Source organism: Antrostomus carolinensis, unplaced genomic scaffold, assembly GCF_000700745.2.
Source record: "Antrostomus carolinensis isolate BGI_N321 unplaced genomic scaffold, ASM70074v2 scaffold19491, whole genome shotgun sequence".
NCBI lineage: Eukaryota > Metazoa > Chordata > Aves > Caprimulgiformes > Caprimulgidae > Antrostomus > Antrostomus carolinensis.
Genome location: NW_010296498.1, coordinates 54,659 through 74,776, shown reverse-complemented (window position 1 = coordinate 74,776; position 20,118 = coordinate 54,659). Strand labels below are relative to the sequence as shown.

Genomic DNA, 20,118 nt, shown 5'->3' with positions numbered 1-20,118 from the left:
ACAAAAAGGTTAGCTGCTCTGCAGAATTTTTATTTTTTGCTTGGAATCACTGTAAAGAAGGTCAGCTAGAGTTGCCGTAAGAGAAACAAAAGTGAATGTTTTGAGGCTGACCAAGAATCCATCATCTGCTCACACTGAAGAGAAAAAGAAAAAAAAAGACTGCAGAGCAATCAAACAGAGAGACAAAAAGATGGGATGTGTTTGGCTTGTTCTCTGAAGCAGAAAGAATTATAACCATTACATTTTTCTAATAAAGCTATTGACATGTACAGAGCAGAGCTGTAAACAATATTAGGCTAATGCCCTCCTACCTTCTTAGCTATGCACAGAGTTCGTAGGCCATCACGGGCATAATAGTCCAGATGCTTCTGTGTTTTTTCTTTTATTCTTTTCATTCTCTTCTCTGCACTAATGTCAGCTGTGAAAAACAAGAAAATGATTCCATAGATCATTTCAGACCTAATGGCCTAAAATTATAAAAAAGTGGGCATTAGAGAAATTGGATTCCAATATAATAATAGCAGTTCCTTTAAAAGCTGAAAAATATTGGCTGTAGATAAGCTGAAAGCTTGCTGAAGATCCTTGTTTCCTTTAAGATAACATTACTTGGGTTTTTTTGTTTGTTTGTTAATGTTATATCATTCTTGCTGACAAGCTGAAATACAATGGTCAGGCCCTTCTGACAGTATTATTGCAGCATACACAATCCACATGGGTTAGCACTGGCAGTGAGTTTTAATTAGCTCATTCCATATTCTAGGCACTACTCATGTTAAATAAATACTTCTGATCTGATCTGCAAGGATAACACTAGAGTAAGCTTATTATTTTTTTATACTTGTAATGTCAAGATACAATATTTCATGCAGAAAAGAGTACTGCAAACTTCTTGTGCTTCTTTATAGGAGACACAACAGAACTAGCTCATTGGCTAATTACCTTTGGCAGAGTCTTCCAGCAAGTCCATTATAACAGAGTCAGCTCCTTTTGTGTAGACAACAATCTCCTTGGTTAGAGGGTGTCTCACCACTACAGACATCCTTTTCCTTACTGAGTCAAATCCCAAAGTGTAGAGAATATCGAAAGTCAGGAGTGTGCCTTGTGGCAACCGTACAGTCACATGTTCGGGAGTTCGGGACACTAAAGTAAAACTATATGCCTGGGCAGCATAGACAAGCGCTGCCTCATCTGGGCTCTCAGCCTCATAACAAAAGTCTGTTGGCAAAGAATTGTTAGTGACAGATTTAAAAACTTCATCCAAGGAAGCACTACCAATATCTGTGCTGCCCTTACCCCGGAGCTCATCACCTCTACTGCTGGTGCAGCAGTCATCATCATTGTCACAGCAACCCAATGCAGCAAGATGTTCCTCAGTGTTCTTTGCATTGAAGCTAGCACCTAGATCTGAACTAGACTGAGATGATGATAAAGACTGACTAAGGCTTGCTAATTTTAGCCGTTGAAATATCTGATGAATCTTCTCCAGGGTGATTCCTGAAGGTTTTATTGGTGGTGGGACTGTGACCTAGAAATATGAGAAAATCTCTGGTTAAAAATAAATAAATGTGAACTACAAGCTACTTTTCAAAACCTCAATTTATTTTTCTGTGGTGGGGGAATTCAGTAAAGGAGTCATAGGTGAGTTGGCATCCAAATTTCATGGTGCTTTGTATCTCTATCTCTGAAGCAGAGGTGGAATCAAGCCCCTTGCAGTTCTGTCCATGGCCTGGGAGATCAGTGAAAACCCAGTATATTCAACATACTTCTTAGAGTATATATAACGTAAAATCTAAAAGAAAAAGTGCAGAACTGTGGTAGCCATAGCTATTCATGAAACATAAAAAGCCTCATTAGGAAGGGATATAGGCAGGGAAACAGTAGATATTACACAAAAGTTAAAAGAACTAGAGAGGAACTCCTGAACAAACTATTTTTCACCATTTCAGGTTTCACTGAAAACTACTCTATGTTGTTAAATGGAAGAATAATCAATTTTCCTCATATAATTAAAATTAGATTACCCTTTGTCTTGGCTCAGTAGCTGTGGAGACCAGGACTGTGTTGCAGATAGCAAGGGCAAGGAAAAAGTCAGTAAGGGATGGAGAAGTCTTCATATGTATAAAAGGAGAAAGATCTTCAGTCTGGAGTGCAGCTTCTCTCACTCGCCTCAGCAGTCTGCTATCGGGAGTCACATCCTTTTCCTGGAAGAGAAATTACTTAATGAGGATTATTCCTATTTACCCTTGTCCTCAAGGAAGAATTATCAACGTGATAGTTTCTTCTTGCCTCTTATTGAATTTACACCTAGAATTATGTAAGGTAAATATATTTTCTACTCAACATCTAGGGAAAAACCTGCATAACTACATAATTAGAAGAAAATGAATCTTGAAATAGAAAATTATTTCAGAATTTTATTTCTTTAGAGATCTACCAGAAATCAAGAATAATCTATACTGTATCCCCCAGCTTTGAAACTGCTGACTGCTGAAGTAAAGGGCATTCCAGATGGAAGTGGACTTGGGATGTTCCATTTCAGTGTGGGAGCTGATTGTTATTTCAACAGAGAATATATTGTGTTTATGGCTTGGTTACAGCAGTATCACTTTTTATTTCCAGAGTAATTTTGCTTTGCACCCAGAAAGAGATGCTGTCTCAGGCATTTCTTCCTCAATTTTTACAATAAATAAATACGTACATACATACTTCATTTGTTTCTGAAAGGTTACTGTAATTTTACTGCCACAGTCTTTCTAATCAAACCTAAATTTGCAAGTCAAACTACTTAACAATGTCACTTATCTACAATTTAATATGATGTAGGCCTATGGGAGTATTACTTGTAATGAAATTTCATGTTAGCAGAGTCTGGTTTGGATTTAATTCAGGGTCATATTTAACAAAAGCTTCCAAATTTAAAAGACATCTTCCTGTGAGCCAACACTTTTGGATACCTTCTTAAGGAACTGCCAAAGTAATTTAGCTGCTTTCTAGTTCATCTCAGCTATGACCCTCTCCTCCTTCAATCTGGCATAGTTTTCTGAAGTTCCCTAAACATGCAACAGAAGTCAACCAACCACCTTCACGGCTGTGTTGTGCTGAGCTGAATATGTTGCATTGTAACTCCTGCTTGCTAAAGTGGGTAGTGATTCTTAAATCATCCTAATAATTGCAAATAAATCTACTGCTCGTTTTGCAGCACAGAGCTCAACTGAAATCCAAGGATGGAACAAGGTTTTACACTTTCTCTGCTGCAGGAGGCTCTGGTTCCTCTGTGTCAGTGTTTTCATGCTTTTTTGTCTTACATATGGGGAAATGTTTTAAATATGATGCAACTCTTTCTCTAGCAAACTGATACATACTGAGGATAAGCCTTATTTTTCAGTTATCTTCTCAGGTCTATTAAAAGGAATTAGAGGGTGAGAAGTTAAAGCTCTCATTCTTCAGAAACCCTTTCACAGTATTGCACTGCAGCAGTCAGTTACTGTGGGTAACTGGCTGTTGCCAATACTATGCTTTGTATATAAAGCAATCCCAAATAGTTTAACTGGACAATTATGATGAGGAGCATATGTGTGCACACACAATTGTTTAAAAAGTTATATTGGAAATTATATTAGATTCAAAACATGAAAGATTAGAAACTCACTGACTGCCCAGCTATTCATATAGTTTTCTCATGTACTGCCACAATTAGAATGAACCTCACAAACCACAAAGTATTACACATGCATCTGTATCCTCAATATCTGCGTCTAGTTCAAGTAAAAAATGACAATGCACTCATGGATATTCCAGTTCATCAGAAACCTTCTGAACTCAAGATTTTCCTCTGGAAAACCATAAAATTGTCAGGATATTTGTGGCCTTAGAGACAGGTTTTAAAGACAAAATAATGCAAAAATCAATATTGATCAGAAAATTTTTTCTCATTTTCTTTTTCACGTTCAGTGAAAACAGAGCTGACCTGAATTTCCGGCCTTATGGAACTTCAGCAGATAAAAAAAATTTAGATGAACAAGTCTGTTCATTGACCATCCTGAATATACATAAAAAACAACAAACAAAAAGAAAATGAAAAGAAACAGCAGTAATAATGATGATCAATTAAATTTACAACCTTTTCAATGTTAGCAATTTTGTTAGTGAAAATGCTATTGTTGTAAAATGACTAGTGTCATTCAGTTTTTAAGATTTCCCTGTTAATTTGATAGCAGTTCTTCTACTTGATGGCACTAAAACCTGATGACAAGAGGACAACTGAAATCTTCACGAAATGCTTCTAGTAGCGAGACACTATTTATTGGAGTTATTAAGTCTAGAAAGAAATGTACTGTCACAATCTTAATTTGTAAGAACACCTAAAGGTAGACCCAGTAAATCTTAATTCTCTATCTTGTTCCAAATTTACTTATTATTTTATATTTTTCCTGCTCTTTTAAAGTTCCCTTACGTCCTCCTGGCAACCATAGCTATGTTGTTTTATAATACATTATTTTATTTTTCTCTCTGAGAAATTGCAGCAGCCACAGGGAAGCACATTAATAAAGTATACTGGCATTGTCTCCTCTTGAGGTACCCAAAGAAACCAATAAGTTGGCCAATGCCACCTTCTAGGTTCAAAAATGAGATGGTGTTCTCTAGTTGGGCTGAAGGCTATCTCTTCAGAGGGCTAGACAGTCAGGATGAGTATCATTTTTGGTTTTCACAGAAGGTGTGACAGAACAGGTACCTGTTCTTTTTCCGACTGCATTAGATACAGACAGGTCCATGAGCAGTGGACATTTTCTACCTGGACTTCAGTAAGGCTTTTGACACTGTTCCCATAGATGGGCTGTTGACTTATGAGCTGGATAAGCAGGCAATGAGGTGGACTGAAAACTGGCTGAATGGTCAGGCCCAGAGGATGGGGATGGTGATCAGCAGTAAAAAGTCTAGTTGAAGGTCAGTGACAAGTGGTGCACCCCAAGGATCAGTACTGGGTCCAGTCCTGCTTAACATGGGAGGAGTGGTCGATGCACCAGAGGGCTGTGCTGACATCCAGAGGGACCTCAGCAGGCTGGAGAAATGGGCTGACAGGAACCTTATAAAATTCAACAGGGAAAAGTACAAATTCCTGCACCTGGGAAGGAACAACCCCAGGCACTAATATATGCTGAGGCAACCCAGCTCAAAAGCAGCTTGGTAGAAATGGACCTTGGGGTCCTGGTGGACACTGAGTTGAACATGAGCCACCAGTGTGCCATTGCACCAAAGAGGGCTAATGGTATCCTGGGCTGCATTAGACAAAGTACTACTATCAGGTCAAGGGAGGTGATCCTACCCCTCTACTCAGCACTGGTGAGACCATACCTGGAGTACTGTGTCCAGTTCTGGGCTCCCCAGTGCAAGAGACAAGAGGGACATAGACATACTGAAGAGTCCAACAAAGGGTCACAAGTATGGTTAAGGTACTGGAATTTCTCTCATATGAGAGCACTGGCACAGGTTGCCCAGAGAGGCTGTGAAGCCTCCATCCTTGTAGATATTAAAAAGTCATCTGGACACGATCCTGGGCAACTGACTGTAGGTGAGCAGTGGGATTGGACCAGATGATCTCTGGAAGTCCCTTTTGTGATTCTGTGTTGTGTTTCTCCCTCCAGATTTTTCATAAATGTTTATGAAAAGAATAAATCTGTCACTATATTTCTCTCTCTCTGACCCCTTAGGAGATTTCTGAAGTAAAGACTTCACTGTTATTCTTTCCTTTCCAGTCCACATAAACTCTAAGTTGTACACAGTCACTGTACATTTTTATGGTATCAACATAAACACTGTAGACTGGGCAGCAATTCTCAACTGGAAGTTTTCAGAATAGATTGCATTTGTGTTCAAACAGATCTGTTCAGCTCATTCGCTAATTTTCCAAGTGTAACTGTTAATAGGTAGGTCTCTATCTCTTTATGTTTAGCAAGAGTAGTGAGAGATATGATTGCTGACAATAAGCTAGGAATTTGCTTTTCAATTGTCTAAGACGTGGTCAAGCTCCCTCCCACTGAATATACTTTGCCATTGAATTTTGGAAGCTGTAACTGGACATAGGATTCCTTATTTCTGATGAACTGCATAAATTTTATGTAAGGAGGCTCTACATATTGCCATGGACCATGAAGTCTATGGACAAAAATATTGGAAAGAGCAAAACCAGAGGGTAAAGCCCTAGGAGTTATGCTCTGCATCATACCTCTGTTACTTTTGCTTCCGAAAAGACAAGCAATGCTATTTAGTTATTCTTCAAGGATCTGCAGGCTCCGATTTAATTAACTTTATCAAATCCATTAAAAACCCATCATCCTCATCTCTATCTCAGAGACACACTGAAATGAACATGTTAATTGATAAGAGCTTCTCAGATTTCAGCAAAACATCAAAACTTGTCAAGCAGAGAATGCTCTCACAAACAGGCAGGCTGAAATACATTCTGTAGCTGCAGAGCTTCCTAATTGCAGAACTGCTCAGAATACTGAGACAAAGTTCAAACACGCTGATTTGCAGGCACAATCAATTACCACTGTACAAATGCACTTAAAATACCATATGCAACCTGCTTATCACCAATTCATGTAAGGCTGATTGAGAGTAAGTAAATTTTGTGATCACTGCATAGATAATTTTCTTTTAAAAACTGTTCATGTATAAATTTGACATTTTTAAATGATTATCTTTTGTTTGGCACGGTTACTTTCTAATTAAACTCTTTACATTTTGTGGGATACTATTATGTTATCGGCCCTCTTGCTTTAAAATTATTTTCTTGGCAACACTTCTGCCATGCAGGTGCTTATAGCAGATGCTGTGCTAACCCTTACCCAAAAACTACTGTGTCTTCTCAGCAGTGCAAAGTTCTTCAATTTTACTGTTACCTGAGGCTACCAGTTTTCATGAATAATTTTCACACAGCTGGCACACCAACCCTTGGAAACTTGACATTTATTAAGAAAAAAGCCAACAACAAATTGTACAATGCCAACTACTGGCCTTTGGACTTTACATTGTTTATTATGTAAAGCAGGTTTTTTTTTCTCTTGCATTTTGTTGATCTGAAGAAGATGAGTCTCACAATTTCATAGTGAGGATTGTGTTTGACAACCATTGACTGCCACTGAATAGTTCAATGCTTTTATTTTAGCAGAGTCATTCATCCAGAAAGGCTCTGCAAGCCTTAAATTAATCAAGTTAAATAGCAATCTTTGTGTCTTCACTCACACATTGTTCAAAGATGTATTTTTCTTAAGAAACTTTGACCACTGAGATACACAGGTAATATCATGGACCTGAATGTAACTGCAGTACTCAAAATGCTTCAAATTCGTAGCAAAGTACATATGCATCAAAGTGATATAAGTTCCAAAGGGCAGGAACAATAGAGACACAGAGAATATTATTATCCTGATTTTACTAATTGGGAATTGGCTTGGCTGGTAAAGACAGATACCATTATGCAGCATATGAAGGAAATCAACATACAGAACAGCCTCTGGGCAATATCTAGTGTCTCCATTTTCACTACATCTTCTTATTTGTCATAGAGGTCAAATGATTTATCCAGATAGAATGACACCTATCAGTAGCTAAGGCTGGTTATTTCCATGACAGCAGCTTAATCTTCCTACAAAGGAGATGTTTGATACTAGTTCCTCAGATACTGCTTTTATAGTGGAAAAAAACCAACCAACCCAAATAACATGGCAGTTTATTTATAGAACAAAATGAAGAGGCCTGGCAGTAAAAAACATAATTGGGGAAATATACTGGCAAGAAATTCCTTTGCCACACTTCAAAAGTCATGACCCATAAGAGGTTCTCAAAAGTCATGACCCATGGGTTCTCAAGAGCCCCTGGAGATGTTCTCAACATCTCAGGAGCACTGGGCTTGAAAATGCTAAGATAACAACTGAGAAAACCCCCATATTACAGGAGCAGGAGGAGTACTGGCTGATATCTACTACATGAGAGAGGAACTTACATCCTCCAAAAAGAATGTCAGTAAGTCAAAAACTGCCAGGAAGAGCAACTGCAGAAAATAAAGTTCTGAGAATTCAGTATTTATTAGATTAAAAAAAAAAAAATAATTAAAAAATCAAGATTTGGAAGAGTTTTACAGGCATTTCATTTTAATTAGAAGTCAATTTTGAAAGTGTTTGACCTTCTCCTAGTGTCCATAAAAGCCTTGTCTAAAATGTCTCTTAAAAAACTTTCAAGAAGAAAAGAACAGTCTGACTTCAATCAGGTTGCGTTAAATTTTGGGAAGTTTCAGATCTAAAATTCAGCAGAGCCCAAGGTTTTTCCTAGAAATGCAATGAAGAAGACATGTACTTCTAAGTCAGTACTACAGGTGAGGCAGAGGCCACCTAGCTACTGAAGGAGTAGAAGACTCTTCAGCATCTTGCAGAGTTCATCTTATAAAGTTCAAGACCTTACTGTGATAAGTCCTTTTAGCTTAATTTCTATTATATTTGTGAGAAGCATCACTATTTTTTTTTTTTTTTTGCCTTGAAAAATGAAATATTTCTGTTTTGACACACTAGCAAACTCCCAGAACTGCTCTGGAGAGTGCAGCTTGGGCATTTTGCATGCACAGAGCAGGGGTGGCTGAACTTAAGAGAGACAGTATGATGCAGTGCTAGTAGTAGAAGTAGTTTGTAGCTTTCTGAGCTATATTCAAACCTAGACTTCAAATCATACCCACTTTCTGACCATCATCTCCCAGGAGGACCTATGCCTCCTGTTTCTGCAAAGCCAGGCCCAGACTCGCATCCCTAGATCCACTAGTACAATCCCAGCCCAGAATCCCCACCTCATTTCCCCTGGCATTTCAGTGTATCAGAACAGTACAAAGAGCTCATTCCTCTTTGTGCAAAGTATCTCTTGTTGTTACAAGTCTCAATCCTTGGACCCCAAATTCATATATCCTCCTCCTATCAAGGAGCCATCACAAAAACTCACCTGTGTACCCCACTCTTATGCTGCAGTCTTTGATACAAGGACCTGGATTCCCAAACCCTCACCTAGCTCCCCCTTGACTGCAGGCTCCACACTCCAAGCTGGGACCCTAATGTTTGTCTCCCTCTCCCCTCTCTTAGCTCCACCAGGGCTTGAATTTATCCTGCCCACTTGTTGGCTTTTCATCACAAAATGCAACAGAAAAGAGAATTTAAAATATGTTAGCTCTATCTGATCGTACTCACAATGGTACTGCTGAATGCCACTTGAGACTGGTTGCTGTCACGACGACCGAGTGACCTGTTCCTTGTATGCCCCTGAAAATGAGCCCTGGCACTCTGGCACCTCCTTAAAGGTCTCATGGTCCTCTGCTTATAAGTGGCTGGTCTCTCAATATTCATGGGAGGGAGAGTAAAATGTTGAAGTTTTGCTAAGTCCTCATCATCTAAATCCAACTCTTTGTGCGTTTCCAGGCGCCTGGCTGTAAAAAGAGAAAATAAAACTTACCTCTTATGTTTGTTTTGCATTTCTTAGGAGGAATTCCTTGGTTGGTTAAAAAACTGAAACAAACTAAACCAAAGACAAAGCACTTGAAAAGCCAGCACCAGAATCCACTTCAGTTTCTCGCAACTCCCACTCTACAATGTTTATTGTTGAAAGAAAAAAAAAATGCATTTTCAAAGCAATCAGTCACTTTTATGGACTTCTGCTAATGCTTGGTTTCTTTAGCTGCATTGTGCAGTTCACTGGAACAGTGGAGTGAAATATGAAAATTCACAGATTTGCTAATATTTTCAGTCACAGAATACAAATATCTTTTTGGCAGCTGCTTGCCAGCTTAATAAAATCCTTCACACTATGTAGAAAGAGAAAGTAGTGACCAAGAATAGGCCTGAGTTGAACCCCCCAGACTGAGAACACCAAATGCCAATAGACTTGAGATATGGACAGATATATAGGCACATATATAGGGTCAACTCAAGAAAATGTGTAGCTGTATCTTTCATATCACACAGAAGACTGTGTTAATTACTTTTTGGACCCATTGAGTTTAATTAGTAAATAATTTCAATTTGTGAGCTTATAAAAGGTTGGTTGGCATTAATTTAGAAACGAAAGAGAAAATGTTCCCTTTGCACTCTTGAGTGGGTACTGAATGCAGGGCAAAGCCTGAGGTGCTTGCAGAGGGAATCGGAAAACTTTTCCCATCTGGCTTCTGAATAATTTAAAGCACCTTCACTTTCATGAATCTCCATAAGAGGAATCCCTCATGAAGTGGAGGCAAATCCACAAAGCTCTACATTCAGTCACAGTCTCAGTAGATTTAAATATTAATGTTTAATTAATAACATTTAGTTGCTCAGACAGAAAAGCAAGTATAGAAAAGTGCCTCTCACCATTTTCCTGATGTGAAAACTCAATTCCATCTATAGTACAGCGTCGGAATACCATTTTGTTTTCTGTTAGTGTTCCAGTTTTGTCTGAGAAGATATACTGGATTTGTCCAAGATCTTCAGTAATATTTAGGGCACGGCACTGTATGGGCAAATCTGCTTCTTCATCAAACAGGTCAATGTCATTGTGAATTAAGAAGACTTGGCCCAACTTGACTAACTCAATGGACACATAAAGAGAAATGGGGATTAAAACCTGAAAGAGAGATTAAATTCTCAGTGAGGAGTGAGACAAGTCTTATTGCTTTCTGTCAGCAATGTCCTGGCATAGATATACTGACAATTTTCTGAATGATAATAGTTCAGGGAAGAAAAAAAATGCTGCACACAACAGGGATGGATAAACAGGGACAATAACAGACAAATTTAAGACAAAATTCCTAGAAGACCAGATGTGAAGATGAGTCTTTCAGAGGATGCTCCTACAAAGCCCATTTTCTGAACTGAGGAACATGCTTGCTCTTACCCTCCTGAAATAATAATGAATTCTTAAGATGCACAAATATTCTGTTTCAGTAATGAATAATAATCCCCCAAGGAATCTCTGAGCAGCTATGAAAGTTATCTTCACACTTCTTCATATCAAATAAATTCTGTCCACTTAAATCTCAGGAGTTACATTAAAAAATCTGAAAGTAAAGGTGATTTTTTTCCCTCCATCCTAATAAAATGTTCTCTCCCAATTAAGCTTAATCAGACTCAGCTATAAAAACATCCTACTTCTAATTTAGCTTGTTTCTTAAGCCAGCTGAACCATACCTAGTTATTATTTCCCATTGGCAAAAATGTCAATTTTTGTTTCACTCTTTTCCTGAGATATTAAGTGGTATTGTTATTTTGGAATTCTGGACATAAGCAGGAAAAAAAAAAAAGCTGACATTTGGATGTAAATATCCTCTTTACTGCATATTTTAGAAAATTTAGAGTTATTTAAAGATAGAATACACGTCCTTCCTATCTATATCCTTGTGGGGTTTCAAAAGCAAGCAAGAAAAATCTGCAGTTAGAAAGACAAAAATAATTAAAAAAGATACATTATTTCACACTTGGATGATTTGAAACACTCCTAGCAATATTTTCAAATAGGATTAAGAAGGTACTGCACAGCTATTAGTTGATATTAATTGCTCATTAGTGATCATACTCAGTTTTGAATAGCTTCTTCCTTGGAGGTGACAGGGAGGTTTTGTCTTTTACCTGCAACAGGATTATCATTGTCAAGAACATGTAGATACCAGCAAGAACTGGAGACAGAAAATCGCCATTCTCATCTGGGACATCATAAGGCGGATGCTCTAAGAAGTTTCTAGTCCAAATGCCATGCCCTGTAGGAAGGATACAGAATACTGAAATAGCAAGAAGGTGATTGACAGATATTCTGAAATTGCTATGATAATTAAAAAGAAAGAACACGTCCAAAGCAACAGTCCCCGAGCAATGCTGTGAATCTATTGGAGAACATAAAGCATATGCAGAGTTCTGTAGTACATGCATACAATTGATATGATAGCAAGAAATGAGTGGTCATGAATATTTTTATTCACCTCTCCTTCAGCAGGTGTCCCCCAGGACTCTTAGCTGTGCACAGATCTTATCTCATTCTACATCTTGCTGCTGGAGGACTCATCTCTACCACCTATCTTTAAAAATCGTCAGTGCTGAAGACTCCCATTCATCTTTTTAACAGAAAGAAATCTTATAGCCTTTACATAGACAAACTGAAATCTTTCTTATCCTTCCTGATCATTTTTTATTTCAATCTGTTTTTGTCAGTGTTGATAAATGCCCTATAATTCAGTCTGGGCAGCTCATTTTTACATTCCCTTCAATTAAGTAAATAACTCAAAATGGCTTCTTCTCCTATGTCTTAAGTATCAGTAGATATCATTGTACTACTACAACAAAGCCTCCATTTCAGAACCTAACAACATCCCATTGTTATTACTTTACCACCTTTCATACTGCCCTTACTGAAAAAAACTTTGCTCAAGGATGTTACTAAATTTACAACATCAGAAACTCCACACAGAGCTAGGAAAAACACCTCACTTTCCCTCATTACATCATTGCTCCTGATGCCAAAAATCTCTATTAGTCCACTTCACATATTCATCTCTGATAAAACCTCTATTAGCACCAGTTAAGAAAGCAGTTGTTTTGCAGCCTCTTCCTACTAAAATGCTACTAAAGGAATTAAAATAATTTCAGCAATACTTTCTGGCCACTAGAGACTGCAATAACATCTCAGCAAGGACAACTGTGCTCTACAAGCCACTTCTTACCCCAATTTTTCACTGACTTGCTACTATTTTACATGTTTCAGTTAGACTATGACCATTTCATATTTTTTTTAAGCCTGAGCAGGTAAATTTTGTTCTAAATGCTGATTTTTGTCTTCTGAGACCACTTTAAACCTTAAATCAAAGGACTTTATTACTCAATGGCCCCTACACATCAGACAAAGACAAGTCTTTAAATCTACATGACAGCAGCCAGGGAACAATGAAAACAAACTCTCTCTCTTCCTTGCACAGAGCTCAGTTGTCAAACTAAAATCCCATTTCTGTGCCAAAAAAGCCCACTGCAACATGAAAGCAGTAAAATAAAAAAAGTGATTAAGTCAGTTCAATTGTTCATTTTTTTGAATGGTCCTTACTTCTAATAGTGTTACAGTGATGACTGGCTGATGTGTCACATCACATGCCTCCAGGTCAGGTTCAGGAAAACTTGATAGGGTCACAAGATTTGACTTTGTTGCTACAAAACTAATTCAGAGCAGTAACACTACACAAATTATCACTGAGATTAAATAAATTAAAAAGAAAAGGGGCTTTGAACACAAAGTGCTCATGAAAACCTCTGTTACCTCTTTAAAGCACTGACCCAGTGCTTTAAAGAGCAGTGGCCCTTTAAAGAGTGAGTGGCTTAAAATTTGTCCCTTTCCTCAGGATTATGAGATCCTATTAATGTTCATCTGCCCGGGACAGACTGCAAGCAGAGCTGAAAGGCAAGCAGGTGCTTACATGGAGTGAAGATGGTGTTTTTGAGATTAGCAATCTAGTAAACTCTAGTCAGCTGACCTCAGTTACTATATTTAAATGTGCTCACTTACAAGGACCTGAGAAAAATGCAGGCTATTCCTACCTAAACTATGAATCCATTTTATAGCTTGCTTTAAAGGGGCTTTTGACAAGGAAGGTAGCTGTGGAGACTGCAAACTGGATGAATCAGTCGTGTGTAGGTCATGGGTTGTTAATTGGGTAGTTCTGGCTAACATCACTCCTTAACATATTAGAGGATGATGTTGCTGAAATGAAGGTAAAGCTACATCATTTTACTTTTGTTGTTATGCATGAGGAACAAAAAAACACTCAGGAAGCACATCTCAATTGACTAGTACTGATTCCTACAATGCATTAACCCAATAGCTTTCACTTGCTTGCTTTACACATATTTTACCACAGTGGAGATGGGGATTATCTGAAATATCTATAGCTATGGCTGAGTTTTTTTCCTTCTGAACTACTCAGATCTGCCATTTTAACTTGTCTTGGAAAGACCTTTTAACTTAACTTGTAAAGACCGAAGAACCTAAAGACCCCAAGAGCCTTCAGCTCTAGATCTGATCTCACTCATGTCTATATGATAAGTTTCATCCACCATTTAGGAAAAAAAAACAATGAAACAGAAGAAGATTTTTGTCAGTGCTTCATACCTATAGCTCCAACAAGACACATCATGAATAGGAGTCCCACACATAAGAAAATATCGATATTCATCCGTCGCTCTATCTTGCTGCGTTTGTATCGAGGACCATTGTTATTTAGCATGGCCTTAGTTTCATGACCTTCAAAACACAAATGCATATTGTCATGTTTACATAATATTTTGTAGGGTTTTTCTTTTAAGTATTTAACAAAATGAGAGCAGGATGCTCATGACTGATGTAAATTTTACTCTAGTTTCATTCAATAACATTATTGTCCATCTTCTCATTTGTCTGAATAGCAGAATATATCAGAGACTAAGTCAAAAGACCTCCCTTACATTACAGATTTTAGCTGTTATATACGTTTTACTTTCCCAAAGACAGCAGATTCAATAGGATTGAATGATTTATATAAATATTGAAATGCCAAATCTCCTTGAATATAAGAGGAAAAAGAATAATAATATTATATTTTTGTATTTACAAATGACTTGATTAGGAGCTATACAGATTCCTGAAACCTACACTTGAATATTTTTCAGCAGCTATTTAAAAGCCACTAAACACATTTTGTGTATTAATTTAAATAAAATCCAACATGTCAGTTCCAGCCGTGAAAGACACTAATGTTACTTAGTTTTTCGCTATGTGGTTGTAAAATGCTAACAAAACAGTAGGACAAGAAATAAAAAAAACCCAGTCCTTAAAACTTACTGAATTAGAATTGAGCTGGTATATTTATAATGGAAAAAGAGGAGTGCTGTAAGAAGTCAACAAACAGAAATTGCTTTTTCTATACTATTAATATTGTCTAAACTGTGGCTCCACAATTGGCATATCTGGATACCATCTGTTGCTATATTAAATCGTATCTTTTATGTTTATTTCTACAGTCATTTTCCTTGCAAATAAAGACCCTGCAGACTTGTATTTAGTTTTCATTTGTATGTGCATGAGAGGGATTGTTTTCCCAGCTACCTTTTTGCTTTGTCTAGGGCAGTGATTTGAACCAAAATCTGGAATTTAGATGTGATTCAATCACACCTACTGAATTCATTCCAAGTTTACATCAGAAGTTATTGAGTCAGAGAGCAAGAAAGAAAATTACTCTCCAGCCTTATGTTCAGGCCATTCACCCAAGAGCTGGGACTCTTGACTTCCTGTTCGAATGAATACGTAATTATTTGCACAACCTGGAGCTATGTTGGTAGGAACAGCTCATACTACCAATGCTCCTTCTTTTTCAACTCATGTATATGTACATAGCCACTTGTTCCACACAGCCAGGTTATTCTGGGTACAACTTGTGAAGCAGGAGATGTATATTCACTCCCATACAGGCAGAAATGAGAACAAAACGCAAGTCTTTCCTTCAGTAAACAAATGCTCTAACCACCAAGCTACACAGAAAGGGAGGGTACTGTGCTATTTCTCCAGCAGTTGTGTGAATCTGGTTCCTCATTTTATTTTATGTCAGGCTTAATGGTATGTTTTGTGTTGAAAACAAAAGAAGACAAAAAACTCTTATCCCTCCCAGAAAATCAAGGAAATGTTTATGGATTTATTCTAGGAAGAAAATGGGAAGAAATTTAATTCCAAACATCAGCTCAATTATTCCCTTCTGCTTCAGCTGACCAACAGGAAAAAGACACAGCTGTAATACAGATATCACCTAGCAAGAAAAAGAGTATCAGAAATAAGAGGAATAAACTACTTTGTTCTCTAATCCTCATAGTTTCATATGCCGTGCAATACAGCACGTCACCTACTGCCCTGCTAGTACCTTGTCTCTCTGTGGATGCTGATGGGCTCATCTAAAACTTCATTCTGGTACTTTATTATTTGAAAAGTGTATAATTCTTGCTGCTGTCCATACCACAGTGAGAAACTATGTTGGTTGTTGTTCTGTAATGAGGTTTTTGTCCATTAGTGCTATTGCTTTGTGCAGAATCATTTAGGTAGCCATGAAAAGTATAACCATATTTGGGTCCCATGAGAACTGCACGGGCTAAACAATCACATTAAGTGATGGCTCTACTCTTCACAAGGACTTCCATTAGAAAGTAGGCTTGAGGAGTAATAGAGTTATAAAAATGGAGAATGTGCCATTTTATAATGTGACTGATCTTGATTGTTCAGAAAAGGTCACAGACCATGATTAAAAGCCAGAATATAATCAATGTCAAAGAACCCTAGAAATGAAGCTAGTACTGGCTCAAGTGAGTCTAATTTTAGAAGAAAAAGAATAAACTTTTATACTGACATTTACAATAAGATGTCAGTTGGAAACTACATTGAAGACTTGCTTAGATCAAAGACACGGTATCTTGAAAATTACTTTAAAACTCCAACTTCTGCTACTAGCAGCTTAAGCAACATTAACAGAGATCCACATTAGGATCTGTGCTGGTGGTCAAAGGGACATACTGGGAAATGAAGAAAAATGACAGGAGAATGGAAGACAAGTTACTCCAATTCTATAGGAAATGATCCCTACAAAGATTTTTATATAGTAGTTACTTCCAAAAATATGAGTGATGGATTTGGCACTGGCTTTGTCTGGTAGGCAACATCCTTACATCTGGTGTTCAGAGATACAAGCAATGAAACACCCACAAAGTGAAGCCTGCTTTGGAAACATATGGGAGCTATAGTAATTTAAAGTCTACTTCTGCAGAAGTGAAATAAAATGGCCAGTTGTCAGGTAAAATAACCTGGATTGTTGAGATTAATCTAAAATAAATGACTCTTGCAAAGATGGTGACTTCTGTTTTCTCTTAGGTAGCTCAGCCTTGAACATCCTGTTGCTGATTAGACAAAACATGACTCTACTGGAAAGATAAAAATAACCAATAATGGCATTAATTGTTATATTTAAATCGACCTTTATTTAATCTAGAAATAAAGAGGGTAGTTGATACTTTGTTTCTGAAACAGAAGAGGGCACAGCTGGCAAAGCCAATGATAAGTCATGCTCACTAAGTAAAAGCAGTGGTAACACTCCAAAAGTAAAAGGTTCTGAGAAAAAGGTGAGCTGACACACCACTGAACCTGGCTCTACTGCACCTATCTGGGCACTGACACTGTCTTGCTTGGTTCATGTCTCCACTGTATGAAATTCATGGTTGCATGGACACACTATGTCTATGTCAGCACAAACCTGTGCTGCTGCCACCTCTTCTGTCACCTCCAGGTGCTATTCTTACTGTCTCCTGTGTCCTGTCCTGGCACTGGCACAGCTTGGCTTTGTGGTGTTGTGGGGGGTTTTTTTGTGTGTGTGTTACCCCCTGCCACGCCCCAAGTAGATCTTCAGCAGCATCAGTTTCTGCCCTGAGGAGCCAGTGAGATCTCCCTTAGGGCAGCTGTGTAGATTTTATGCCAGATAGAATTAGTATCATAATCAGAGCTGCAGAGCTGAGACTTAAACTCACCTTAGCAATTTTTTTACTTGTTTGGATATTTTTGCAAGATATGGCAAAGGTAGTAAGATATTTGAGATACACAAGGATACTATAACTTGCCAGAGACCAAGTGCGGGTCTCCGGGTTTTGGAGATCGATAAGTAATAATACCTTTACTTCAAAAAGTTATTTAATTTTCCCCATGTACTACCAGTTCTTAAAACAAAATGTCAAATTATGTTGTAATATTAGACTGCACGTATTTACTTGAGGGTGTTTACAGGGAATTCTATGTTTAGCCAGATGGAAAATTCATCTTACCTGCATATATAACAATTCCTATTGCAGCTTCAGTATTTCTGATTGTACATCCACGAAGCAAGAGGCTTTCAATGTTAAAACCAATCCGTTCATGATTTGGCTGCTCCCTAGAAGAAAGAAAATAAAATAAAGCAGTGTTTGTTTCTGTTGTAATATAATATTAAACAAAATTTTTGTGTACATGTCTGTTTCAAGTTGAAATCAAGGAACTGTGAAGGCTCTGTTTTGCTTGTATTTCACTCAGCTTCAACACAGATTCCAGTAAGAAGTTGCAGAGAAGTCCAAGTATCTATTTTAAAGATCACTTGCATAGTGTGTGTATCATGTTGCCAATATGAAGCAAGTAGTTTGACTTTAACTTGGTACCTTATCTGGCAGATTCAGTATCTCATAAATGAAGCCAAGATGCATTACATGACTTCATTCAGATGAAATTCTTTTACAAAGCTAAGCAGGGTTTGCCTGCTGGTAGAGGTTCAGATGAATACATCTGCACCCTGCATAAGCTTCTGTGTCTCTGTCAGCCACCAAAAAGCTCCTAATCTTTGTGAACCTCGGCCTTGGTTCACTTGAACAGTCTCTAGGCTGAGGCTCTCTTCCTCAGTCTCACACTGGATGGAAGATGTTTCATCCTAGCTGAAGATGTGCCATCACACATCAGATCCTTCTGCTAGAAGAACAGACCAATGAAAACTTAATGGAAATTATAAGGTCAGTGCTCCATCAGGCAGGGAATTTGTTACTCACCTCTGAAAGTGAAAGCATAAAACTAACTTCTGCTCACAGTTTATATTGTATACTCAGGTAGGCTCATTCTGAGATCTTTACCAAAATGAGATTATTCACTTCAGTTGCTCCATCTGGTTTTGTTATGTAAATATGAGCATAAGAAAGTATTTTTTTATAGAATATATGTCTTTTCCTACTTTCTATTTGGTATTTGGCACCGCATTTACCAGTAAACTGCAGTGTCACTTAATAGAGGGCAAGGTCAGGCGCTATCTCAAAGCTAAGTACAGTTCTATGTCTGTCTGCAGCTGCACATGATTACATGACATCAAACTAGACAAGCAAAAAAGTTCAGGTACCAACAACCTACAGCTGGTAGAACAGGTGAACTTATTTAATAGAGAAGCCTTCTTGCATCCCCTTGAGCAGAATTTGCTGTGGTCAGGCACGTCAGATGGATGTCACTAAGTTCTTTTGTATAATGTTTAGCAGAGAGAGTACTGCTACCATTTTATAACAAGGCAATAGAGCCTTAATAATTTATTAAGGGTTCCTGAAGAAAAATGTAACCTGTTCCAAGTAATTTGTGCTTACAAATTAGCTCAAACAACAGCAGACTTTGGTCTGCTGACCAAAACTCCCCTAAATGTTAGTAAATAATTTTCACTGTGAATTCTTTCATCTACCCCTGAAGCAATGAGAGAAAGGCAACTAATTCCATATTCCACCAAGCAGGTGAGTTAATGAGCATTTTCAAAAGATATTACTGTTGCAGACTTTCAATACAGATTTGAGGATTTTAAACCAGTCCTGGCTCCTAAGGGTGTGTATTTGTGTGTGTTTTCTTGTGACATATCACCTACACTTCTATAATCCCAGTGCTCTTGTGCCATATTGGCAAGCTTATTGGAAGGATTGCTTCAATTTAGATTATACCCAACAGTCCTCAAAGCCAGCAAATACAGCCAGTGATCAATAAATACTTGACCTCTTTTTCGCTTTTAAGATAACACAGTAGAGGAGAAATGACATTGCTATTAAAGGAATCATTCTTACAGGACATAGATTCTCAAAACCAGATTAACCATAGTCAGTGCTAAAGGGGGAGAAACCCTCTGGTCTGCTCATGTCAGAGGATCTGGCCATTTGCAGCCACTCCAGGTACAACACACTCACTGCATTCTTGCAAAGATATTAACTCCAAATTTAGCTGAGGTGTGGGTAGGGTTCTGCCTATCAGGCAATTCTCTGGTTTGCAATGGGAATCAGCATGGACCAACAACTGCTCTGAAGAGGGCTTTGGGAAACAGCTGCCCTGCATTGGAGAATAAGAGAATTTTAGGACATCAGCCATGCCATATAAAATTGCCTTACAGCAAGAGAATGGCCTTAAATCTGCTGAATTTGCTAGTATAGATTTCCCTCTTACGTCTGTGCCATAATTATTTAATGAAGAAGGAACGTAAGGAAGGGAGGATGTGGCTTTTTTGTCACCTACATAGGTTTACACTAAAAAAAAAAA

The 20,118-nt window shown here is 37.9% G+C and overlaps 1 protein-coding gene across 1 annotated transcript in view; it reads right to left on the bottom strand.

The window, feature by feature from the left end:
• The window catches only part of ATP10B (ATPase phospholipid transporting 10B (putative)), a gene marked incomplete at its 3' end in the record, with an annotated part of 40,335 nt that overhangs the window by 2,220 nt on the left and 17,997 nt on the right, over positions 1-20,118 (bottom strand). Inside the window, 8 exon segments of the mRNA XM_010178318.2 lie at positions 312-418; positions 940-1,525; positions 2,022-2,201; positions 9,228-9,463; positions 10,380-10,632; positions 11,634-11,761; positions 14,152-14,283; positions 17,868-17,974. Coding sequence (XP_010176620.2) covers positions 312-418; positions 940-1,525; positions 2,022-2,201; positions 9,228-9,463; positions 10,380-10,632; positions 11,634-11,761; positions 14,152-14,283; positions 17,868-17,974 — 1,729 coding nt within the window.